Source organism: Mixophyes fleayi, chromosome 2 (genome assembly GCF_038048845.1).
Source record: "Mixophyes fleayi isolate aMixFle1 chromosome 2, aMixFle1.hap1, whole genome shotgun sequence".
In the NCBI taxonomy this organism is placed as follows: Eukaryota; Metazoa; Chordata; class Amphibia; order Anura; family Limnodynastidae; genus Mixophyes; species Mixophyes fleayi.
In genome coordinates, this window is record NC_134403.1 from 359,091,723 (window position 1) to 359,118,507 (window position 26,785).

At 42.7% G+C, this 26,785-nt stretch overlaps 1 protein-coding gene across 1 annotated transcript in view; it reads left to right on the top strand.

Annotated features, from left to right (window-relative positions):
• Nucleotides 1-535: 535 nt before the first annotated feature.
• DOP1B (DOP1 leucine zipper like protein B) overlaps nucleotides 536-26,785 on the top strand; it is a 91,343-nt gene continuing 65,093 nt past the window's right edge. The window contains exons 1-2 of the mRNA XM_075197228.1: nucleotides 536-630; nucleotides 9,031-9,192. Coding sequence (XP_075053329.1) covers nucleotides 9,055-9,192 — 138 coding nt within the window. The 5' untranslated portion in view covers nucleotides 536-630; nucleotides 9,031-9,054. The remainder of the gene's footprint in view (nucleotides 631-9,030; nucleotides 9,193-26,785) is intronic.

The window sequence follows — 26,785 nt, forward strand, 5'->3', positions numbered from 1 at the left end:
GCAGGTCGTGCTGGAACTTGTAGTTCCAGGACATATTGGATGCTGCAGGTTGCTTAAGTATAATATGTAATGTAGACATATATATATATATATATATATATATATATATATATATACATACACACACACACACACACACACACATATATATATATATATATATATATATATATGTGTATATATATATATATATATATATATATATATATATATATATATATATCTATATCTATATCTAATCTCACATGGTACACAATAGTAAGTGTACACAGTAATAATGATGATGTGTCCTCAGGGAAGAAGGGGTTAACACTAAGTGACATCACCAGCTAATAGAACCTGACCAACCACCCAGCCTGTGGGACTGTACCATGTGCCCCAGAGGGGGGGCTCGGGAACAGTCTGTCTCGGGAACAGATCACCGCGACCTCGGATGTTGCCATAGAGCTGTATTAATGTGAAGGAAGAGAGAGGACGAGCGCACCCTGCTGGCGGCACAGCCCAGCGCACACCCCTCCTCCTCAGAGTGGTACGGTCCTCCTGCTGTCAGTCAGACCGGTAGTCTCCACATCCCAGCGCGGTGCAGCCGGGGAGCAGCGGGTGCCCGGCCGGGAGCAGTCAGCACAGCAGGTGGGTGTAGTCTGTGACCTCAGCTGTATGAGGCTCAGTTCATGTGCGGTACCTCGTTATCCCTGTAATCTCTGTAACCTGTCCTCATATCTCCGCTCACTGGTGGTCATACCCACTGGTGGCACTACTGACCCCTGATCATTCCCACCGGTGGCACCACTCACCCCTGATCATACCCACTGGTGGTACCACTGACCCCTGATCATTCCCACCGGTGGCACCACTCACCCCTGATCATCCCACCGTGGGCACCACTGACCCTGATCATACCCACTGGTGGCACCACTGACCCTGATCATACCCACTGGTGGCACCACTCACCCCTGATCATCCCACCAGTGGCACCACTGACCCTGATCATACCCACTGGTGGCACCACTCACCCCGATCATCCCACCGGTGGCACCACTGACCCTGATCATACCCACTGGTGGCACCACTCACCCCTGATCATCCCACCAGTGGCACCACTGACCCTGATCATACCCACTGGTGGCACCACTCACCCCTGATCATCCCACCGGTGGCACCACTGACCCTGATCATACCCACTGGTGGCACCACTCACCCCTGATCATCCCACCGGTGGCACCACTCACCCCTGATCATCCCACAGGTGGCACCACTGACCCTGATCATACCCACTGGTGGCACCACTCACCCCTGATCACCCCACCGGTGGCACCACTGACCCTGATCATTCCCACCGGTGGTGCCACTCACCCCAGATCATTCCCACCGGTGGCACCAATCACCCTTGATCATCCCGCTGGTGGCACCACTGACCCTGATCATTCCCACCGGTGGTACCAGTCACCCCTGATCAGTCCCACCGGTGGCACCACTTACCCCTGATCATTCCCACCGGTGGCACCAATCACCCTTGATCATTCCCACTGGTGGCACCAATCACCCTTGATCATTCCCACTGGTGGCACCACTCACCCCTGATCATTCCCACTGGTGGCACCACTCACCCCTGATCATTCCCACTGGTAGCACCACTCACCCCTGATCATACCCACTGGTAGCACCACTCACCCCTGATCATTCCCACTGGTGGCACCACTCACCCCTGATCATTCCCACTGGTAGCACCACTCACCCCTGATCATACCCACTGGTAGCACCACTCACCCCTGATCATTCCCACTGGTAGCACCACTCACCCCTGATCATACCCACTGGTAGCACCACTCACCCCTGATCATACCCACTGGTAGCACCACTCACCCCTGATCATACCGACTGGTGGCACCACTCACCCCTGATCATTCCCACTGGTAGCACCACTCACCCCTGATCATACCCACTGGTGGCACCACTGACCCCTGATCATTCCCACTGGTGGCACCACTCGCACTGGTCACCTCCTCTGATGAAATGACTCAGCCACTAGTAGTACTTATCCCTGTTGTTTTCATATTGATAGAGATAGTGATCCCATATATGACCACTCACTAGTGATCAATGTGCCCTGATTAAATCCTCTCATGAACTAGTTATATTAGTTGCCTGATATTTAAATATTGATGATGGTTATTTCCAGGAGTAACTTTTTATTTGCTTTCATTAGTGTTTATTTACATCGGTGAAATACACCCCGTTCCGTGGGGAAAGCAGTGTATGCACCATGTTGAACCAGTCTCCATTGCTAAAATAATGCACTTAAATACGTCTCCTCTCACTGGGATAATGGGCACTGGGTATAAATCTATATCACATTTGTGTTTGCTGTGTCCTGACTGTATCTATAAGTCTACAAGTTGTACCCACCTACTGTCCCATTTTATAAATTCAGCTTATAGAATACATTAATTGTAGTGGAATGTGCACACCTCAGCTGCTGCAGAACATCTTTTCAAAACGATGATTGACAGATTCGCTGCAAGTGGTTCCACACGATTCCCAGGTTTTGGAGAACTGGCCTTTTGCCTTCGAGACTTAGCTATCCACATAACCAGTTTATATGCAATGTTGGATTTTCCTGGTTTACCAGTGAAGCAGGTAGTGTGTATGCAGCCAGCATCTGTTGTACTTTTTTGTCACAGGAGAAATGTATTTTGGTTTTTCAGATTTCTGTTGTGTATTCAGCCATGCTTCCTCATTTGTTACATCAATACGAAAGTTTATTTTGATTGTAGATGTGCAATTAGTCACATGAGGTATCTCATTGTTGGAGATGAGCAAATCCTGTGGCAAATTTGGAGTTTCTGTCATGAACAGTGTTTCTGAGTCAAGCTTGAAAAAATTGTCGAATTTGTAACAAAATTGTCATTTAAATGAACATTATCAACAACTTTTTATACCATTAAAACCTCATTATATATAGCCTTTTTTTTTAACCCTGCACACTGGACTGTGGGAGATAACATTATCTGTACGTACTAAAGGTCATTAACAGAAGTGCTCACAGTGCGGGCCACAGAAGCATTCCTATTGGCCCATTGGTATGCCTTGCTCATTCATAGTTGTACTCCCCCCCATCTCATTTTTTGGATATTGACAAAGCATTCTTCACCTCCTTTTGTGGCATTGGGAACCTGACAGGAAATATCAATGGGGGACAATAGTTACCGCAAGTTCTACCTTCTACCACATTAGGATCACCTCCTTCAGTATTTAGCTCCCCAAACACTGCTTGGTTTAGACACATTTATGTCTTAAATCATACTTGCTTGCTTTCAGCAAGTTCTGTCCAGGAGAGAGGGGCGTGACTAGAGGGCGAGAGGGGGCAGCCAAACGTGGCATTTTGACCCCGCCCCTCGCGATAGAAATGCAATTTTTGTCGCGGGGGCGGGGCCAAAATGATGCGATTCACGGCAAATCGCGTCATTTTGGGAAGGCAGCTGCGGGATGCGGGAGACTTCCCTGCTCTCCCGGGAGTTGGTGAAATCGACCCAAATTTCGGGAGTCTCCCGGACATTCCGGGAGAGTTGGCAAGTATGTCTTAAATTCATCTTTGAGGAGTTATCTGGTCTGTCTGTGTCAGAGTGGTTGACATTCACCTAGAAATGGGAATTTCCCGTAAGTGTAGGCTGAGATTTGGCTTCCGCCCCCTCTAAGGAGGTAAAAGATGTTTTGCGTTGGGCTTCTTATAATTCTGTTTTGTGGTAAACACAGCTAGTGGCGGGAAGAACACGGCTAATATTTACCAGGTCTATGGCTGTGCTCACCAGCCGGCCTCTTTGATAAACACTATAGTTATTATTCATCTTATTGTACATTATTTTATTGCCTTTTTTCTCCTATTCATCAGCAGTGCTGCACAATCATGTGTTGGAATTGTTTGGGTTGCGTGTGGATTTGTAACACCCTAATGTTTCTTTGTAAAAGATCCTGCCGATTGCTGGGTCACTTCACCGGGACCGCGGGTTCTGTTCCGACCAGGGCCGTATCTGTGTGGAGTTTGTATGATCTCTCCGTGTTTGTGGGGTTCTGTCGGGGCTGCTGTTTACTCCTACGGTCCAAAATCATACCGGTAGATTAATGGTAGTGTGTGTGGTAAAGAATTTAGATTGTAAGCTCTGCTGATTCGGGGACCAATAGACCAAACATTCTCTGTAAATGATAATAAGTAAAATGTTGGTACTGCCTAAATAAAGATTAATAACAATAATAATAAACAGATGACATTCCTAGATTATTGGAAATACAGGAAACCGCTTATCTAGAGGCTAAATTATGTCTCTTCAGTAATGTAGACAGTTAATTATTGCAGAGAGACAGGTGTCTCTATAGTGTGCTGCTGTACTCTTAGATTAGAATAGACTTAGGCAACCTTTGGCTTGCAGTGTGGTGGAACCACAAGTCACAGCATGCCCAGTTGGAGAAACACAGGGTGCCGACCTCTCTTTCAGAGCAGCAGATGACCTAAACTGGAGCTTCTTATATAGCAGTGTTCAGTAAATTAAAATTCTTTAATCCCATTTGCTAATGCTCCCTTTGTTCCCATTGGCTGGTCACCTAATGACTGAATCTGTGGACTGTTCAGCCACATGTATAGGGCCAAATTGTGCAAATCTGTTTATTCATTAATCTGAGGTGATCTATCAGCAGTTTAGCCACACACACGGAGATCAGATTGCACAGATTTCATTGCAATCATCCAATCCAATCAGATTGCAATGGAAATTAGCCATACGTGCCTCCTTATAGCTTCCTGGGCGGGCGATATCGCTGCACACGTTCCAGTGTGGGCCAACGGCTTGTCTGGATTTTTTTGCTGGTGGACTAAGTTCTTACTGGATTTCCATCGTTTAGTTTTGGAACAAACGTTGTCCAATGCTTGGCCAATTTTCTTAAAAAAAAAATAATAATAATTGCATGACCAGTTGCTGTCATTAGTAATTTACAAAACTTTGATGTGAGCACTGGGTGAGCAAAGGAAAAAAAATATTTTATTTGTAAATCACAGTGTGTCTGGGTTCACGGTGGCTAAGTGGTTAGCACTTCTGCCTCACAGCACTGCGGTCATGAGCTCAATTCCTGACCATGGCCTTATCTGTGTGGAGATTTTGTATGTTCTCCCTGTGTTTGCGTGGGTTTCCTCCAAGTGCTCGGGTTTCCTCCCACACTCCAAAAAAACCCAAACATACTTGTAGGTTAATTGGCTGCTATCAAAATTGACCCTAGTCTGTGTCTGTCTGTCTGTGTGTCTATATTAGGGAATTTAGACTGTAAGCTCCAATGGGGCAGGGACTGATGTGAGTGAGTTCTCTGTACAGCGCTGCAGAATCAGTGGCGCGATATAAATAAATGATGATGATGATGATTACAAAATGAACTTAGGAAATAATAAAATTCATTTACCCCTGGTTGTCCACTATGGATCTGAGGTGTATGTGTGTGTGTGTGTGTGTGTGTGTGTGTGTGTGTGTGTGTGTGGGTTGGGGGTGCGGGGAACGGGTAGAGGCAGTTCCAGGAGCCCGGTCTCTTGCCTCAGCACTCTTCCTGCTACCCAGCAATCCTGAGCCAAAATAATTGGTCAAGAAGATTTAGCCAGCGTAACCAGCAAAGAGGTGCTGCAGCAGCTCTACCAGAAGCATAAGCAGTTGTGGGTGATGGAACCTGGTGGTGGCAGCAATAGCCATCTAAGACTGGGGCAGCAAGTTGGTGTGCACATGACACTTGCAGGTGGCGAGTTGCAAGTTTGGCCAAGCGGCACAAGTAGGACTGGTCTGTCACGGCAAGTTTGTGACATACGGGTAACCCAACATGTTCGCTTTGACTTTCCTTTAGCTGATTTGTAGCTTTTAATTGATCTGAAGCAGTCTCCTGTGGTGAAGTGTCTGCTTTGTGTATTAAAATAGTTATGATGACTCCAGATCACCCGGCCTGCACACACCTCTCCTCAGCAGAGTCTGTGGTCGGATACAGACTGTGTGTGTTATATCTGGATGTCCCGGCATCTGTAAATATTTGCGTCCCATCCCTCCTCTGTTTGATTTTCTTCACTGCAGTGTCTGAGGAATGTGGAACATATACATGACAGCTCCAGGAATGTCCTTGTGATCTGTACATAGTTAAAAGATATTGATTTTTTTTTTTTAGCCCAATTTTTTTTTTAAAAGTTTCTAGCTTGGTGTGGGACCTCCTGCTTCTGTCCGTGGGAACCTTGCATGAAATTGGGCCTCTGAAAACAGGGACTAATTTGCTTGTTAGGCCGCAGCAATGTTCTAAGTCTGTCCGCTCACCGCGTCAATGCCCCACTTTAGACCGCTGACCTTGCGACTTGTCCGCGTCAATGGTAACCGCGCTGGGACTTTTATATCGTAAGGATGGAACGCAGAAGTGGCACGATGAGGGGAGCGGGTCTGGCCTAACACGGCGCTGAGCTGTGGCCTACGGTGCAGATCTGCACTCATTTGCAGAGGCCCAATTTATCAGTGGTCCCTATAAACAAGAGGAAGGGGGTCTCCTAAACAAACTGGACGAGCGGGTTAGAAATTGCTTTAAAATTTTTTTAGCCCCTTGCTTCATAATGCCACCCGGCTGGCAACATTTTCTGGGGAGAACACTGTAGTGTGTCTAAATGCAATTGGGCACAGATCTGATTTTTATTTTGTACAGAGCAGAAACTAGTTACATTACTAAGACAACTACAGTGTTTTTTTTAGATCTGTTCCCATATGACTGACACATTCTTGGCCATTTTTAGAGCTAGACTAATTATTAGTAATATGATAAGTTTCCACATCCTTTTAATCCACCAAACCCATTCTAAAATCCTCAATAATGGACTGTGACAGGAAGTCTTGTGGCTTCACCTGCCTTGGATCCTGGTGCTCCAGTAATAATTAGCTGCTCTAATTTCCAGCTCTAAGTTTAGAATCACTAATTCCGTTCTGGTGACCTGCAGCTTCCAGTGTAATCCTGGTCGTTTATCTAGCAATCAAGGAAGTTGTTTTGAGTAACGCTGCAGGTTAGGTATCCTGGAATCTCCTCTCGCTGGTTTATCTAGTAACCCAGGCAGGTATTTCAATATATTGGATGCCTTTTTTGTATGGATCTGAAGTTAATCCATAATCCATCCCAGAAATTCACAGTGCAAAACGTACTAGTATTACTTCATAGCGATGAAATATCTCAGGCGATGGCTACTGATCACCTGTCCAAAGGTGCTTTACATATTTGCATATCATTACACAGTAAATACTTTTATTACAGGTGCCTTTAGAGTCCCAACAACAATATTATTGTACATTCCTTTCAAAAGATAATGGCTTGAGCACTCTCCTGTAATAGCTTAAAACCATTCATTTTATTTGCATCCATTAAAATCATGGTCATAATATCAAAAGGATAAATATAGCAGAATTTACTCAGACAAATTGCAATAATAGTCCAGGGAGTGGAGAGGATGTCTACATCTGATTCATGCATGTAGTCTTGTAAACAGCTGTAAAGTCTCTCTGCATCAGACCCGGACAACCTTTTGGCTTTTGAAACTACAATACCCAGCATGCTTTGCAAGTAGATAGCCAACCAATAGCTGTCAGAGTATGTTGGGATTTGTAGTTTCACAATACCTGGACAGACACAGGATGACCAGGCCCGAACTAAACCCCCTCATCCCCACTTCTCTGACTGAATTATTGCTACGTGTGTGTGAATATTTGTGCTTATCATGACAATGGTTTTTCAATGGATGCAGATAAAACTGATGGTTTCAGTCTATTAGGGGAAGTGGGTGAAATTACTACATAACTGGAGACCTACACATATTGGGTAACAGTGTGTGTTTAGTTCCTGAAATGAAAAAACTGTTCTGATTTAGAATGTGTCTCTTATGAATAGAACTGTCCTGTAATGTATGTTACAGTAAGGACCATCTGCCATGTCTGTGGATTGCTCAGGGTAACCATATTATTTTAAAATGAGACCATCGCTATTGGATAAGATGATGTTTAATTTACTAGTTTTGGAAATTGAATGTGGGGAAAAAAGTTTCCCCTGGAGACCACCCAGTAAAAAGTACGTCCATTATGTTATTGACTGGACTCTGTCATCTGCTCCATGTCTAGAGTGCAACATTTGGAGAGTCTGAGCTATGCCCAGCAGAGATAGCTACTATACCCATAAGTAGTATAATGGTGGGAGGCCAATGCCGAGACACTGCCGTTTGGGAGGAACCCGCCCCCTCGCGCTTTCCTAACCGTTTTGAACCTCTGAGCTTCTTGAGTCAGTAGCAGCTTATAGTCCAGTGTTGGCTTAACCTGTGACACTCCAGGTGTTGTGAAACTACAAGTCCCAGCATACCCTTCCAGCAATAAGCTGCTATATATTAGCAAAGCATGCTGGGACTTGTAGTTTCTCAACACCTGGAGTGTCACAGGTTAGCCAACACTGTTATAGTACTACTACCATCCAGTCAGTGCATCCGAAAGGAAAGTATCAGAAGCGCCGAGGTTCAGAATTAGCAAAGATTGAGAAGCTGAGGAAAAAATCAGATGGAGGCAGAGTACCTGGTGTTCTCTACACCTCACACCTCAAACAGGTGACCGATTGGACCATAGCAGTTTGTTTTGCAACAGGCTTAAGGAAGACTGCCACCTGCTGGTTGGGCAGGTGCACAGTGTGATGGAAAGTATTGCCTTTTTATTTTCTTTTTTGGCGGTTGATGATGAATGCCTTAGTTGTGATTACATTTACATTGTCTTTTACTTCTTGTGATGTTTTGCCACCCTGTTAGTAAAAAAGAGAAGTTCAGTAGGATTTATTGTAAAAAGGAAGATAAATACAACATAAATGTATAATACACACACTCCACATCCTGACCAAATGGCAAACTGTATTGAATATGGACCTTGAACGTATTCTGCGGCCATTTTGTTGGAGTACGGTTTGCTTTCATGACGGGACAAGCGAGACCTAACTCATCCCCTCTCTTGCTTGCAGGGTGTCCACAAGCAAGGATGAAAGATGGACCCAGAAGAGCAGGAACTGCTGGGTGATTACAGATACAGGAATTACTCCTCTGTCATCGAGAAGGCCTTGAGAAACTTTGAATCCTCCACGGAATGGGCCGATCTTATCTCTTCACTTGGGAAGCTCAACAAGGTATCTAGAGTTCAAAGTTCAGCTTTTACATTGAGTTCTGAATAATGTGTTTAAAGATATGAGATCCAGGCCCTGTGGGCGATGGGAGTGAGGTCTACCCCTAGCCTCCTTAAAGGTTTACCTTATAACTCTGCCGATAATGGGGCTGTAGTTAATTTAGTAGTAGTTTTAGATGTAGTAGTTTAATTTACAGTTGAATTCCCCCCAATGTCTGCTGGATCACCACTGACAGAGCAGTTTATGAATTGATCCAGGTTGTGGACTAGGAATCCTGGATTGTCTTTGACACATATGGCAACGTTCTGTGGTGATGGCGTAAGTGGGCACCGCCATATGTCTTAAAATACGTGGGCTCGGAATACCAAGTAATCTACGGGACCCAATTTACTCTTTGCCTCTGTGAACAACTTTTGACTACCCTTCTGATTAAACAGGAAGAACACAAGATGGCTCACTTGCCTCTGTAACATATTAAAATAATTCCCATGTTTCATCACCATTTTATTTATACAGCGCCACTAATTCCGCAGCGCTGTACAGAGAACTCACTCACATCAGTCCCTGCCCCATTGGAGCTTACAGTCTAAATTTCTTAACACACACACACAGACTAGGGTCAATTTGATAGCAGCCAATTAACCTACCAGTATGTTTTTGGAGTGTGGGAGGAAACCGGAGCACCCGGAGGAAACCCACGTAAACACGGGGAGAACATACAAACTCCTCACAGATAAGGCCAAGTTGACAGTAATTTGCAGTATTATGTCGCCAAAACTACCAATATGTCTGTTAATGACCCTATCAGAATCGATAAGATCAGAAGGTGTTTTTGGAGTGTGGGAGGAAACCCAAGCACTTGGAGGAAACCCATGCAAACACAGGGAGAACATACAAACTCCACATAGATAAGGCTGGTTGGGAATTGAACTCATGACCCCAGTGCTGTGAGGCAGATGTACTAACCACTGAGCCACCGTACTGTATATTAGTATTGATAAATACAACATTGTTGATAAATTCAACAGTGTTTTTTATTTATCGGCTAATTAAAGAAGACTTCTTTGAGACATTAACCCCCATTCCCAGCTGACAGAGCAATCCGTGATTTTCTTGGTAGCCTCAGGAGTCTTGCCATTTTAACGGAGCAATTCATCTCTTAAAAAAATATTAACTGGACTTCTTTAACCCAATTGATCCTAAACGCAGATTGTAAGAATACACTTTAATGCACGCATGCAAAAAAAAACAAACAACATTTTTGTTTTTGTGCTAAACACCCTTCCTGCATGAAGCTGGGACCTCGTGCCTCAGGGCTGTGAGTGGGGCACCAGTATCCTGTTCGCCCGCTGTGACTTCCTGGTTGGGTCTGTTTGTGTTTCCATGTGTGAAATTCCCTCCTTCCCCGGCTCGCTCTTCTCACTGTAACGCAGTTCTGTCCTCGCATCACAGGGAAGTCCAGACACTTAACATCTATTCAATCAATTCAGAGAATTAATGAGGTTCTGTGCTAGTTCCTCCATTACACGAGACACCGGGAATTAAATTATCCAATCATTTTGTAGAGGAACTATTCTCAAACGTTAAAGAGGAAGTAATCTCATTATAGAACATTCGTATAAATTACAGCAGATGAGACTTGTGTGGTCTAAATGATGTACCTGCATTAACTGTTTACTGTATAATGGTAGGCTTATCATAGGACTTTATTTATTTTGTGTGAGGGTTATAAGTTAACTAAGTTATGGTTGGGTATGATATCACTTGAACTGACTGTTCACTTGCTGCCTAATATATCCCACCCCTTGACAGGTGCCATTGTAACAAGATAATCAATGTTATTGAATTCACATGTCAGTGGTTTTAAGGTTGTGGCTGATCTATGTATAGATAGACAAGTTCCGTAAAGAGGTTTCCGATCCTCTTTAAACAAATGTGCGATGTTTATTAACCATAGACCATTTTATATACTACACCTCTCTAGCTGTTGGCGATGGTGTAATAACTCGACGCTGAAGGAGCTATTCCTGGGTAATACGATATTATTACTAGTAGTGAAACTAGGCCACATGTGATACCAGCATACACCAGCTCTGATAACCGTTATATCGGAGACCAGTTACAGGAATAACTAGACGTGGCCTCAAGGACCTTTTCACACAATAATTCGGTGCTTATTTGGCCTCTGCACAGTCTCCTTTCTAGAAAGAGTTTGATGCTGCAGGTTCTGCATGACTGCCTCACTAACGGCTGGGTGAGGCTCTCTCTGTGCCTGACAATTTCCACTACACTGCTCACTAATACACTGCAGATTTGGGATGTGGAAAATAGGTCAGTGTCGGTGTAATCTGTTGTGTGGACTGATTAATGCGCACATACAACAGTGCAGGCTTGGACAACGTATGGTTCTCTAGGTGTCATAAAAAACTACAAGTCCCAGCATGTCCTGCTAACTGCTGGCTGGCAAAGCATGCTGGGGTTTGTAGTTTCACAACACCAGGCTGTCCAGGCTTCCAATAGTGTATGTTACATAAATAGTGTCATCATTTCTTACATGTCTGAAGTTAACACTGATTTATCTACGTTATAGAATCTTTGGGATAAATTTTCACACTCTCGTCAGATCGTTCATTTGGGAGGGATGGACTATGGCACATTATTGTAAATAAATAAATTTGTTCCTACATACTAACTTCAAAGCAGGCAAATAGTGTTTTAGTTAGCTAAATACTATACCACACGTACACAGTATCGTTATATCTGACCAGCAGTGCACTTTTGCCTGTTTGTCGAGATGTGACATTTTTGAATAATAATAGAAATGCCACATAAATGTCGTAATCTCTTAATTAGCTTTTGTGGCTGTCATAGACAAACGTTCTCAATGACTGCAAGCACTCAACATCCCTGGAGGCTCATCCTTGGGTGCAAGCGGCTGTGTGCCTTAGTAAATCTCGCCGTGTGCATCTAAGATACGTAAGCCGCTAGTTGCTTTTTTGCAATCTTTAAACGGCTTTTTCTCTATCGTACAACGCTCTGGGGCAGGAGAGCGAATTTAAATCCATAGGCTGGCGTTTGTCTTGGCAAAATAAAATGATCTCTACAGACTGGTGGTTTCGCACACAGGGCGTGGCCATGGTTGTCGGAAAATAAGTGATATTCTGTCACAAGGGCCGCCAAGAGGAATGTCGGGCCTGGTACAGCAACTTCTCGCGGCCACTTCCCGATAACCTGCTGAGCACTAATGAAGGGTTTTAGGTTTGTCGCCTGCTAATTGTGATAGGAGGAAAAATTACTCCATTACAATTTACTTTAATGTCAGGGTAAAGCTACACAGTGAATTTACATTTTATACTTCTAAATAAAATATATAAGTGTTGGTTGTCCTTTGTTGGTGCGTTACCTTTCAACCCCCCCCCCCCCCAATCCTTAGAGAGAACTAAACTTTCTCCCATTGTTTCACTCCTCTAGTTCTCTTTGAACTGATGGGCTGAATTCTCGTCCATATTGATTCCACCCACAATATGGCTGCTTCCACTGTTAGTAGACCAAGGTTACCCTTTAGAGAACATTAGCTTCACAAGATATCTAAAAGAAAAGAATATATAGTATCATCTCTGGTGGAAAAGAAATTCTGATTATACTCTAAGCAAGTGGGGATAACTGTCACCTGTTGACTACAAATGTATATTAATAAGCAGTATATGATGAAGCACCTGACTGCAGCCAGATATAGGGCTTAAAAAGGAGAAAATGTAATACAATATACCTAGCAGCAGAAAAGCACAACACATCAGCACAGATAAATTCAACTAAAACACAATATATAAAACATATATCACAGCTGATATCAGGCAATTGACCCAATATGACGAGTATATGGCCCAATGGGGGCCATATACTGGGGCCTGTTGGTGTGATCAAAATAGGACCACAAGGACCGATAGCAGTCCTCTAACCGTATTTACCAATATGCATGATTAGGTTATTTTGTGGCCAGTATAAGAACCCCTTGTAGTCACAGTACAGGACCTGTAAACCTAAGAGACACTGTTTTATAAAAAGAGCTGCCAATAACATTCACAAATAAATACGTAAATGTTTCAGAACTAAAGATATCTGAGATAAACTATAATAATTTGTGGAAAGCTTTTTGTTTTCCTATGCACAATAGTCTTTTTGTCAATAATTAGTATCGACATTATCAAGGGCCCTGCAGGCAATCTCTATGTCTCTGAAATGGTTGATAACATACGATAATAGCTTCTATTCTGCTGCATAGCAAATCTAAGTACAATACACAAAGTATAGGAACTTGTACATATACTATGCTAAAAATCAATAGCAGTTCTTTAATATAAGGAATATTGGATTTATTTTTATTATCACAGAGGAAGTTGTACGTTTACTGACTGTGGCTGGACTACCATCCCTGCGGTGGGTGTGGCTGCTACTTGGCGCGGGGGCCGTAGTATTACGCATGCGCTGGCTTCCAAGCATGCCCAGAATGGCAGAGTGGGGGAGGTAGGCCGGAATTGCCGGACTCTCACTAATTTTGCTATGGGACTCAGCCATGGTGTGTTAGGTCGTGGCTCTTATCCAACCATACCATACCCCTGTTCCGTTCCTCTTTTTGCTGTTTGATGTTGGAATTGTCCCCAAAAAATCAGGACCCTTGGAAGACATGAAATACTTTGTGTAATTAGGGATTAGGGATCAAGTGTCCAAGTGTCCAAGTGGATTCTTCCCAGCTCACTGAAATGCTAAATCAAAGTGCTCTCTAATACAGCGCTGTGCTCCTTGTGCATGAATTGCTTCCAGATTCGAGAAAGAGCCCCATGACATCATAAGACAGAGTGTGCCACAGCGCCCTCTAATGTAACAGCAAATATTTGCATGCTCTTATATAAGCATACATGTCGCTAACCTCTAGCTTATGTTATAGCATGGTAACAGATTCTCCTGTAGTAACATTAATTAGTGGCGGATGCACAAAGTCCATTTTTGTCCAGTGAATAATAACATGGACTATTTTTTGTGTATTGGATACGCTGCGTCCTCTATTTAGTATAAAATTCCGTCACTTATCCCTTGTTAGCGGTTTATGAGAGCAGCTATACATTGATCTAACTATATTTTGAACAGGTTTTTGTACATAAAGCACAGCTGACAATACCGGGAATGGTTTCCTTAGAGCTCTCTGCCACACTAACAATCCATGCATTGAAATGGGCTCTAGACAAACCTTACAGACACCCTACTAGTTTAAATACAGGGATGGCCTTTGGACAGCTGCATAGTAAAAAAAATTCTGAGTTTTATATGCAGTCACCCGGACACTGTGTGTTCATAATGCCAAGACTGGTTCACGCTCCGTTTTATCTTTTGTCGATGTTTGCAAATTTCAGTTGTTATCTTGTTTGACTTGCTGTTACCAGATGGAGAGCATGTCCTTTTAGTCCTTCAGTGCCTCCTTCACCTTGTGTACATTACATAGTCAGGTTCAACTTTTTTATTATAATTTCTAGCTTTGCTGATCAAAAAGAAGTCAAACCAAAACCTCCAGCAAGGAAACTCGTAATTTAAACTCAAATAAAAAATACTTCCTGACCCATTAATGGCGATATTCCTGGATCAATAACCAGGATTATTAAATCTCTTTCCCCGTACCATTCCTTGTAAGGAAAACATCCAGACCATTTTTTAGATCTAAGCAATTAATCTGCCGGTAAGCACTTTCCTTGGTAGTGAAATCAATATCCTGACTATTTAATTATTTTTCTTTTATTATATTCTAAACCACCAGAAAAATGATGCAGCATAGAGGTCATATAATTTTCTCCAAATAACCTCCATGGTTCATTGCAGCCTGTATGGATAGCATTCGCTGCACAACATCATCATCATCAACATTTATTTATATAGCGCCAGCAAATTCTGTAGCGCTTTACAATTGGGAACAAACATTAATAAGACAATACTGGGTAATACATACAGACAGAGAGGTAAGAGAACCCTGCTCGCAAGCTTACAACATAGAGAACCATTGTTCCTTATGGTGCGCACAGACCTCTCAAACCAAAGAGCCTTTGGGGCAATGTCACACTTATTATATCACTTATCATTTTGCTGCCTCAGGTTTTCCTGCACTACAAATTTAACTTTTTTTTTTTTATCTGCCCAACAAGAATAGTGATTACTTGGTGCCGTTACCACGCCACATCTTTGAGGACTATGTCCCACCATCCCGATCGGAACAGTTTTGTCCCGCTGGTGGGAGATTAAGGAGGTTTGTCTCATTCACTGCTGCTCCGCATGGCAGAGCACTGAGAAAGGCAATAGAGGATTTTGGAAGGCGGGTTACAGAGCAGCCCAGCCCTTCAAAAGCGCTAGGCACGCCCCCAACGTGACAGAGCCACACCTCTTGCCCTGATGCTGGATGCCCAAATGCTGGGCGTTATGCGTTTAGGGCTGAAATGAGATAAGAGCAGAGGGAGGGTTCGACCTTCTTGCCCAATTTGTCTTGACTTTGTTTATACCTCTGTACCGACTCCAGTTCCGCTTATTTTATAGACTGGTGCCCAGTACTGTGCCCCATAGTCAACATGCATTGTAACCGTAGATGTCATTTAATTTTTGGAACAAAAACAGCGTGCTTGAACTATATCAAAAGAAACCCGGGCATGAGCTAAATCAAAAGAAATCCAGAAGGATATCGTCATTATCATCTATTTATATAGCGCCACTAATTTCTAATTGATATAGTGTAATTTCCAAACATAGGATTAGATTTTACAAAAAGGAAATTGACTGCGCTAACACTTACGTTATATAAATACTCCGCTATCTCAGAATCATATCTATTCCTCATTTATTAAAATTGCATACGTCTATCGATATTATACAATATACCAGCTGGTATTAAGGATTACACACAAGGAATGCTTGCGATATTTCTAAAAACAAACTGGCTTTGAACACACTTGACCTATACACATTTATGGGAACATTAATGATTGCAGTCAGCTGGCTGAATGGGATTGTCCCAAATTAATCATACAGTCCTCTGCGGAAAGCGATTATAGAGGCTATCGGCGGGGTGTATGATAAATTGTCGCAAGTGTAATTACCAGCACATCAGGGGCTAGATTTACTAAACTGCGGGTTTGAAAAGTAAAGATTTTGCCTAAGGCAACCAATCGGATTCTAGCTGTCATTTGTAGAATGTTCTAAATAAATGATAACGAGAATCTGATTGGTTGCTATAAGCAACATCTCCACTTTTTCAAACCCGCAGTTTAGTAAATATATCCCAGTGTCTAAAAAAGGATCTATCAATTCTCTTTCCATAAATTTGTATATGACAAGTTTGTTCAAACCTAATGTTTGGAACATCTGCCAACATTCCTGATTTGTAAAACTGGGACAGTATAGGTCAAAGGCCAAGCTTTTTAGTGAGACCATACAGCATTTCTTTAGGAGATCACACCTTTTAAGGCTAATGGAAATATGGCCTGTCCCACGAATATTTTGTTGGTTGGCAGATCTGTCTTTTGGTTCTTCTGCGTCTCTTCCCCTTATTATCCAGCCCGGTATGTTACTAACCTTTACAGATGCTGCCGAAATGCAGTACTGATAATTCACTTAGTGGCTACCAGTGTTTATGCAAATATGTATCCATGATCATATTTACTGTTTATTCACTGTGAATGACGTTAAAAGGTGAAGTGTCTCTTACAATACAACATTGTAATCAATAAACCAGAGTTGTTGGATCTTCATCCAGTATTTTAGTGGTTAATGCTTTAGGGGTATTCCATTGTTAACTTTTTCCGCCGCGGAAAAAGTATTACCTTTATTACGGTACTTCCTAGTCAGATTTCAGCTCGCAGCTCCCTGAGCCGCGAGCTGAAATCCAGCGAGAGAACTACCGTAATAACGGTATTTACGCACACTATTACCGTAATGATGGTAATAGCGCGCGCGCAGCGAGAATTTTGGCTATAACGCCAACAATTGAATATGCTCCTTTGTGTTCAGATTGATCTGTTGGCACCAGAAGTCCTTGAGCAAAGTGTAACGTTTTGTTCATGTGTTAGTTGTTTTTGACCTTTGCTTGTTCAAAACAATAGACTAGTGTTTCATTCTGACTGTTCAATATGAAACTATTGCCCTTAGTTTTCCTGTGTGTGTCCGCTGCCGACACCAGATAATTATTCTAAGCAGAAACATGAAACCACACGAAGGGACAAGATTCCATAATGACAGATTGTTTGCGGCTGTAAACTTTTTATTTTTTTATTAAAAAAAAAAAAGGAAAACCTTTTTTTTTTTTTATTGGGGTAATGCAAATGAAAAAGGAATAACATAATACCATGTAGCATGGATACAAAGAAAAATGACAGCTCTAGGTACAAAGAAACAATACAATATGCAGAACAAACAGCATAATGTAGACTGTAAGCCCCAATGGCAGGGACTGATGTGAATGAGTTCTCTGTACAGCGCTGCGGAATTAGTGGCGCTATATAAATAACTGCTGACGATGATTACAGTGTAATAACAGCGATGACCAGGACATCAAGGAATTACATAGCACAGAGTATAATTGATAGACCAGTGATGGCTAACCTGTAACACTCCAGGTGTTGTGAAAGTACAAGTCCCAGCATTCTCTGCCAGCTATCAGCTAATTATCTATTGGCAAAGTATGCTGGGGATTGTAGTTTCACCACACCTGGAGTGTCACAGGTTAGCCATCACTGTGATAGACCGTCAACAGTTTTAGAGCTCAGGATTTGCAGGACCTGGCCAGGAATTGGTATCATTGAGTCTCCTATGAGATGTAGTTGTAATGGACAAGAAGCTCAGAGATGTAATTGTTTTCATTTTGTACAATAGACAAATGCCTAACAATGAAGGGAAACAGATAAAATGTATTATCTTGTAGCACAGACTGTACACCATGACTATTCATCACCCAAGATCGGGGGATCCTCTAGTACAGAGTTGTCCAACCCACGGGCCGCATGCGGCCCAGCCTGCCTGTAAATGTGGCCCAGTGGTTGTGGCAAGGGGGCAGCTCTGTTAATGAAAAAAATATCCTGCAAAACAAAAAATACTTACCTTGCGGTCACGTCAGCTTAAGCTCCGCCTCCCTCCCTGGTCTCCTCCTCCGTGCGGTGCTCGCAGTGAATGTCGGGGGTGACGTCATCACTCCCGACATCCATTGCGTAGCGCAGCACAGAGGAGTCACCCGCGCGAACTATCAGCAGCAGTGAAAGATTATCCAGTATCTTATTGTTGTTACTCTGAATTTGGACTTTCTGCACCATGCAATTATGAACTAGCTGTGTTCTCTGTATGTATCTAATATAAATATTAAGAGATAATTGTATTTTTAATATTTTAAACCATTTTAAATGCAGTGCTGAGTAGGGTGAAATTATCACCCACTGTTACCCTCATCGGAGGCTGCTCCATGAGCCATTTTTCCCACCACCCTATCTTTAAAGCTCTGTAGATTTCTATTAGTCCTCCTGATGCTACCTATATCGGTGACCATTTCAAACTGGTCAATAAAAAGAATGATTCCTGGGTGCAGAAAGAGAGGAAAAAAAAGTTTTTGGCATTTAATTCCCCGAACCCCACTAAGGGGCAGATGCAGGTAAGTTAAATTGTAGCTGGTAATGGGACTACTGCTTTAATCATGATTCTGCAATAGGTTTCCTAACTCTTACTAACTTCATTTCCAAGTAAGTTTAATATGTTAACTATGTTTTCTATGTTTTTTTTGGGATGATCAGCTATCGTTAGTGTTAGTGTATTTTATGTGCGGCCCAAACCAACTCGTCGTCTTCCAATGTGGCCCAGGGAAGCTAAAAGGTTGGACACCCCTGCTCTAGTAGAAGACGTGTCTCATACCATGTAGTGTTGTGAAAGCCTGGGTGAATGTGTTGTTGAATACATTGAGGGAGGCTGTTTTTAAAGATTTCCCAAATGTCATACAGTAATTTTGTAAGTTACTCTTTGTGCAGTGACGCCTATAACCATTCCATCCAAAAAGAAAAGTTTGATTTTGAAACACTGTAAATCAGGTGGTCTCAAGTATCCACGATTGGAGAAAACCTTTTCGAGCCACTGTCGAAATAATTAAGAGGTTTTCTACTACCCATAGTTCTTTCCATCTCCGATAGAAACAAGCAATCTAAGGGGGTGATTCTGAGAAGACTAGTACAATTATGTTTTGCAAAATTAACCTCCCCCCTCCCCTTCTGATGAACTCTGTTAAAGTTGGACCTAACTGATGCGCGGATGTGTATTGTGCCATATAAATTTGTAAAGCTCATTATCTATAAGTTTCTCATCAGAAATGGTCAAAGTGATGGTTAAAATTTGCAGAGGGTAGAATAGTTTCGGGAAGCTTATAATTTTTAGCAGGTTAGTGCGACCTTGTTCCAGCTACGGATTTTCTCAAGTACCCGTTTAATGAGCAATCTCAAGTTTTAAGGAGTATAATTTCTGTATGTTCTTTGGTAATTGAATTCCCAAGTACGCGAGTTCGGAATCTGACCATGATAATTTTATGACTGCACTATTGTGGTGTAGTAACAGAGTATAGAAGCATGCCTACGGATTTATCTTGGTTGACTGTGAATCCAGAACATTGTATGGTCTAAATTTTATCCAAAATAAGAGAAAGAGAATGTATAGAGCATAGTATGAGATCATCAGCAAATGTCATAATTTCCAAAGTACCAAACCCAGTACCCTTAAATTCAGCCATAGATTCCAAAATTCTGAGCAAGTGGTCTAAAGCCACGTTGAATAACAAAGGCGGCAACGGGCAACCCTGACGAGTGCCTCTTGTCATAATTACCAGAGGGCGCTTTTAATGCCATCGATGTTAAGGAGAGTAGTCGGGGAGGTATGTATAAAGTTGATAAATTGGGAGAATGTTTGGGACAAAGGCACGTTGTTGAAATACTTGTTGTAAATGTGTCCAGAAGACCTTACCAAACGCTTTCTCTCTATCAAGTCTTTCTGTAGAAGAGCGAGATGCCCTGAGAGAGGCTGGTACTATAGCGGCTATCGCCCTTCGAACTCCCTTTACCGAGTGCCTACCGTCTGTGAAGCCGAGCTGGTGAGACGATGGAGAATAGGCAAGAACAATTGCAGACTATTAGCAATGATTTTAGCCATGATTTTAAGCAAGGCTTAAGAGGAGATCGACTCTGGATTCTTTTTAGCTTTCAAAATAAGGATAATATGGGCTTCATTAAATGTAGGGTGTGAAAGACATTTTTTATATAGTTTCTGATATAAAGTAGTTAAATTGGGGGCAAACGCAGGATATGTAAAGGGGGGTTTCCACACCACGCCACCAGTGGGCGTGACCAGCATGCATGGGAGCGTCGCTATAATATTAGACAGTGCTTGGCTGCTCTCCAACTCTTGCTATCCCCATAATATACATGGGCAATGCTGCGTGCACTACTGTTAGGTGCACACAGCTCTCCCTTTTCCAGCAGAGCCATGTGCAGCGGGAGCAGGATCCAGCCACCTCAATTATACAGTGCCCCAAGCTTGGAGGGGGGTTTCCAGACACTAGAAACCCCCCTCGGTTTGCCGATGTAAAGGGGTCACATTAGAGTTTAGGAGTTTGTGAAACTTCCTGTAATGGTTTTTATTTGCATTATAAAACTTATGGTGAGTTTTGTTCCCTCGTGATGCTTCTGCTTTGTGGAGTGTTTAGCCAAATGTATTAATGAGCTGTGAGCCAGGTCATTGTCCCGGTGTCATGTTTGGGAGCGGGTCACTCTGCGATGTAAATAGGAGACATTAACTTTAAAGCCATTGTATTTATTAGCTGTTTTATCTTTATCCTTGTTATAATGATCAGTAGTCGGTCCGAACGATAGAACGAAGCTAACCTATCCTATCACATCCAATCCTGGGATGTCCCCTCTGCCCAGGCTAAACATTACATTTCGTGTTTCAGATAAATACAGTCCCGCTTTGGTTTCCTGTTCAGAAATTTTTATTTCTAATTGTTTGTCTTTAGTTGTGATGTTGGCTCGAGTACACAACTTGTGCTCTGAGGGTGTGTCCCCAGCAGTAGGCTCCAACAGGATGTGAAGGGATGTTGGAGTAAGTCATGCAAAGATGCAGCTGTTGGAGAAATAATTACTCTGTGGTTTGTGTAACCTCATTAAAGGGGAAGTATTTGTTTTTTTTAAAATCTGGAGTAGACCTAATGGTTTAGCAAAAGTGCACTCATTACCTACACAAGGAGAGAGAGGCTGATTTACTGTATTTAGGTACAACGTTTCCACTAAACCAGAACGACCGCTCAAACCATTGCTTTCATCGTCGTACTTGCACCGGACATATTCGTTGCTGGGATTCAGTTGCTGAAACGTGATACAGATAAGACGCACATGAGAACAGCGAGTATAACAAAATAATAAATGTATGGACAATTAACAGAATAAATCGTAGGACATACAGAAACAATTCAGCATAATGCATATGACAACAACAAGAGAAGAAGACGGAGAGCAGACAGGCTTGAGACGTAGGCTAGAGGAACCAGACCAGCGGCTGATGGGGGGGTTTCTGCCAGTGGCGGATTCAGGGTGGGCGATCGGGGCAACCACCCCCGCTAGCAGCAGTGGCAGCTCACTGTACTGATGTTCACGGCGGCTGACAGACATGCAGAGAATCCTGTCCGGCCGATCTGATTGTGTTTTAACAGAGTGGAGAAGTAGATACTGAGAGAAAGAAATATAGAGCATGAACCACGGGGAATCGAGAGAGAGGGAAAATTAATGGAAAGCATTAAATAAAGAAGAGGAGGTGTGAGGAACGGGTAAAGGGGGAAATAAAGAGGGAACAGATTTAAAAATAAATAATATAGGGGTGACTGAAAACAAGTGAAGGAAAAATACCCTGTGGTCCCAAACTTGCTCCTCAACTGTACCCCATCCCCACTAGATTGTAAGCTCTCAGGGCTAGGGCCTTCACATATATTTCACGTCCACACTCCCTACATTGCTACATTGTATATTACAGGTTTATTTATACCTGCTCTCCCCCCCCCCCCCCCCCCAGGGTCCAGCTCTCCATCACCGTTGCTCTCTACATATAAAGCAATAATAATATTCCTTTTAACCACCTTTTTCGTACAGACCAATTAGTAAGAGTAACCATTAAATTATAACTGCGCCCAAAAATAAAAATTGTGTAAGATGTAATAAATTACTATATCCATAACTGTGATTTATATTAATCCTTGCTTGCGTCTTACTGACATAACCACCTGCATATATTTGACATTGGTGTGGTGGCTTTTGAAATAGGGTGAAATTATTCTTTAATCCCCTCTACCTTTACATTGCTGTCACTTCACACTGACGTGTTGTGTGTTTTTGTTGTTTTTTTTTTTTTTGTTTTTTTTTTTTCCTTTCTTTTTTCTGTTTCACAATATTACAGCTGTAGAGCTGCAGTACTTACATATATTAGTGACTGTAGAGCATCTCACCCCGCCTGGACCAGCCAGCTTCAATTACTGGTGACAAAGTTGTACATTTTAGCCAGCACTCCAGTGACTGTAGAGAATACGTTGGGAGAACACCACTGCCATAGTTTTCTATTCTATTATCCGATAAGTATGTTGCTTTGGAATCCACTCGATCTGACTAGATCGAGGCATCTATTGATGTGACCGTATGCTAGTCTAGAGTAGGCTTGTTCTCTGAAGAAACGTTTCCTCCCTGTCTGTGTAATTATAGTATTTAAAAATTGTAATGCATATTCAGAATTTAGTGATGCAAGAAAACAGCTTGAAATGTACCTGTGTCACAGTGGAGGCCATTATTTGGGCTGAACCAATATTTTATCAGAATGCAGCGCATTGATTCAGTTACTCCCGGAGTCTGCAACTGTGCTCTTAGTAGAGAGAGTGTGGTTTCTATGACCATTGTGATGGCTGCATTCATTAAATCGTGTTAAAATTCAAATATGCAGGTAAACGTCCCTTTTAAGGGGCCGATTTATCTCCTGGGCAGTCGATAGTGGGCCAGACTGTTAAGGGTTAACTCTATAGGTAGCTTGCAGATTTCGTCTTTCAGTTCCACTAATATAAAAAGGGGTAAAAAAAATACATACAAAATATTTGTAAAAAAAAAAAAAAAATTCAACACCTTTACACATTAAAAAATAATGATTTTAAAAAAATAGTACCAACATAATACTGGTTAAATTGGCTCCCCATCATCATCATCACCATTTATTTATATAGCGCCACTAATTCCGCAGCGCTGTACAGAGAACTCACTCACATCAGTCCCTGCCCCATTGGCGCTTACAGTCTAAATTCCCTAACACACACAGACAGACAGAGAGAGAGAGAGACTAGGGTAAATTTGTTAGCAGCTAATTAACCTACCAGTATGTTTTTGGAGTGTGGGAGGAAACCGGAGCACCCAGAGGAAACCCATGCAAACAGGGGGAGAACATACAAACTCCTCCAAGATAAGGCCATGGTCGGGAATTGAACTCATGACCCCAGTGCTGTAAGGCAGAAGAGCTAACCACTTAGCCACCGTGTTGCCCATAAAAAGGCACGGGGTACCCATCGCTAGCGTCAGAGGGCAGTAACCCTTTCATGTTCATGATGTAGCGAGAAAATCCCCTTTAAATGAATCTGACCTATGTAACGAGCACAAATATTTTAGTTCCAAATTAAAGTGTACCACAGGGCATGGCAATGTACCGTTGGCTGCATGCCACGGCCCACCGCTGCCCTCAAATAGGGAGGTTCGGAGGTATGACTAATAATCATGCTAACATACACACACATGCAAACCTACATACATTACATGAATGGACAGGTGCGCTTCTTTAAATGAATGAAATGTGTACAATTAAATAAAATCATTTGAAAAGGTGCAACCAGGACATTTAAGATCACTGTGTTTGTGAAAATAAAAGCTAGTTCAGTGTTCTAGAACAATATTTTCATTAAAATGTGTTCATTAGCTTAATTTAATTTCATTAAATCACTGTGTCGCATATGCATAAATAGGAGTTTAGCTATGTTGGGATAAGCTCGCTTTTATTTAGGGAATTTAAACTGCAATGGGAAAGGGACTGATGTGAATGATTACACATTCTCTGTACAGTGTTACATAATATGACTGGCGCTAGATAAATAAACAGTAATAATATTTACTGAGCACTTTTGTCCATATGTAAATATAGAGTCACTTTCTGTGATCCAGTGTGCAAAGGAAGATAGTATAACGGCATGTGACGAGATACAGGGACCGAAGGCCACTTGCTGATATTTGCGCTGCTAAGCTAGGAGGGGCGGAGTCTAAACATGTCCCTGGTCTTCGCCAGGGACCCCCGGAAGGGAGTTTGGAGTTTGCTGCAAGGGACGTGCAGGTCGCGGCCCCCCAAGTTAGCTATCAGCGAAGTGGATGGTGAACAGACGTGGTCGTGCAGGCAGAGGTCAGTCCGTTCAGGCAAACGAGGTACCGGAGGAGTAGGCAAATCGGAGTCAGCAAGCCACAGGTCAGATACAGCGGGAGCAATCAGGGAGATCAGGAGCAGAACCAGAGGAAGACGGGTCGGTATACAGGAGGTCAGTCAGAGAGCTGGGAAACAGGCTGGAATGCTGGAGCATAGGAAGACCTAGATACTCCAGCGTTTACCTGGTGTTAGGGGCAGGTTTATTTAGAGGAGCCAGTTCCCTGATTGGTAGCAGTGGGACCGACGTTCAGAACAGCTGAACGCCAACTGGAAGCACAGAGAAGCGTTACGTTGCTTGGCAGCGGAGACACGAGCGAGCTGCATATGTGTACAGAAAGCGAAGCCTGGAGGAAGAAGGAGGTGTCCCGTTGCTAGCATTGGGACGAGCTGCCGGCAAAGGAAGGGGTCCGTCCCTGGCACCGATGGTGAGTGCGGGGACGGTGCCTGACACAATGTAACAATATTAGTAATGAAAATTCAGGCACCGTCTTTTGATCTCTGTGTAATCGTCTCTAACGCGTTTCCCCATAATACCTATGGCTTCTTTAGAGGTAACGCCCCCAGATGAGCTGATTGGCTGTGCTGATGAACATTCCGGTCATCTGACCGCCCGGAATGCTAAGGACATCCGGGATGAGTAGGGGATGTATATTGAATACAATAGGATGCTCTGTCCAGAGTACAACACCTCTTAAATCATTGTACCTCTAAGTTCTTAGTAAATAAATAGGATACTTCTAATAAATATAAAGTGGAAGTAAACCACACGTATTAATAGACATTGATATCTTTTTAAGGTGCTGATCTGTTTCTAGAATATCAGCAACATAATACAGACGTTAATTCTCAGAGTGTCTTGTCTATGAATGCGCTATCCTTAGATAGTGTCCGACCTGTGTAAATAGCTCATACTAACTCTCCCGGAAAGTCTGGGAGACTTCCAAAATTCGGGTCAGTCTCCCGGGCTCCTTGTTCAAAATGACGCGATTCACCGAGAATCGCGTCAGTTTGGCCCCGCCCCCGCGACAAAACGTCATTTTACTCGAGGGGACTGGGCCAAAATGACGCGATTCGAGGCTTCCCGCCCATTAATCACGCCCCTCTCCCGGACGTCACCTACCGAATGTAGGCAAGTATGAAATAGCTGGGTGATTGCAGTGACAGTTTATCCATTCTGGTTCCTATAAATATCTTCTTAATGCAATGTCCAGACTGACTTTACAGTTATATAAAGCACTTTAAAGCTGCAGAACTGCTCCGAATACATAGCTAAGACCTCTAATCATTAATTAATGTAATGGTTTTCCGAACCTCACCCACTCCCCAATAAAACGCTTATTACTGGTATTCCCTAGATTGCCTCTTTTCTATGCTTCTGGACAGGATGTGAGGAAACAGTATTACAACAACTACAGGGTTTTTAACAGGCAGAAAAAAGTAAGTCTGGCTTCGGACTTATGATTGCAGTTTCAGCTTTGTGTATCGATTGCTTAATAGCACCTCTGTGTCGTTTAGAGGAACTAGGAGGCATGCAGACTTGTCATTGTTTTTTTTTTTTGTGCTAGTATAACTATTTTTCATTCTAATGTGAAGTGATCTTTTTGTGTAGACGCTGCAGTATGTAAACTCTACCCAGCTAAGGACCCTGGGAGATTGATTTATTTTGTGTTTGCAAACTTCCTTTTAAATGGTATAGAACTTACAAAAACAATTCATGTAGCTCTAAACCTTTAAATAAAAACATCGCTCGCTGGCTGAGGATCATGGGAGATGTTGTTTTGGTTGGTGACTGTAAATCCTTTTTCAAAACATATCCTGTGAAAGCCAGTGCAGTCCAGTAGCTGTCTAGGTGCTTATGCGGAGCTTGAGACAGTCGCAATACAATGCAGGATATGTACAATACATATGTGGACTATTAAGTCCCAGCAGAATGCATAGAAAAAAAGTATTCAATTATTGTCACCTGTTAATAATATAGTCCTGGGGGCGGGGCTAGAAGAATCACGTCGTTGGCCCCACCCCCAAAAACAGGCATCACTATTTTGGGCCAATTAAATCT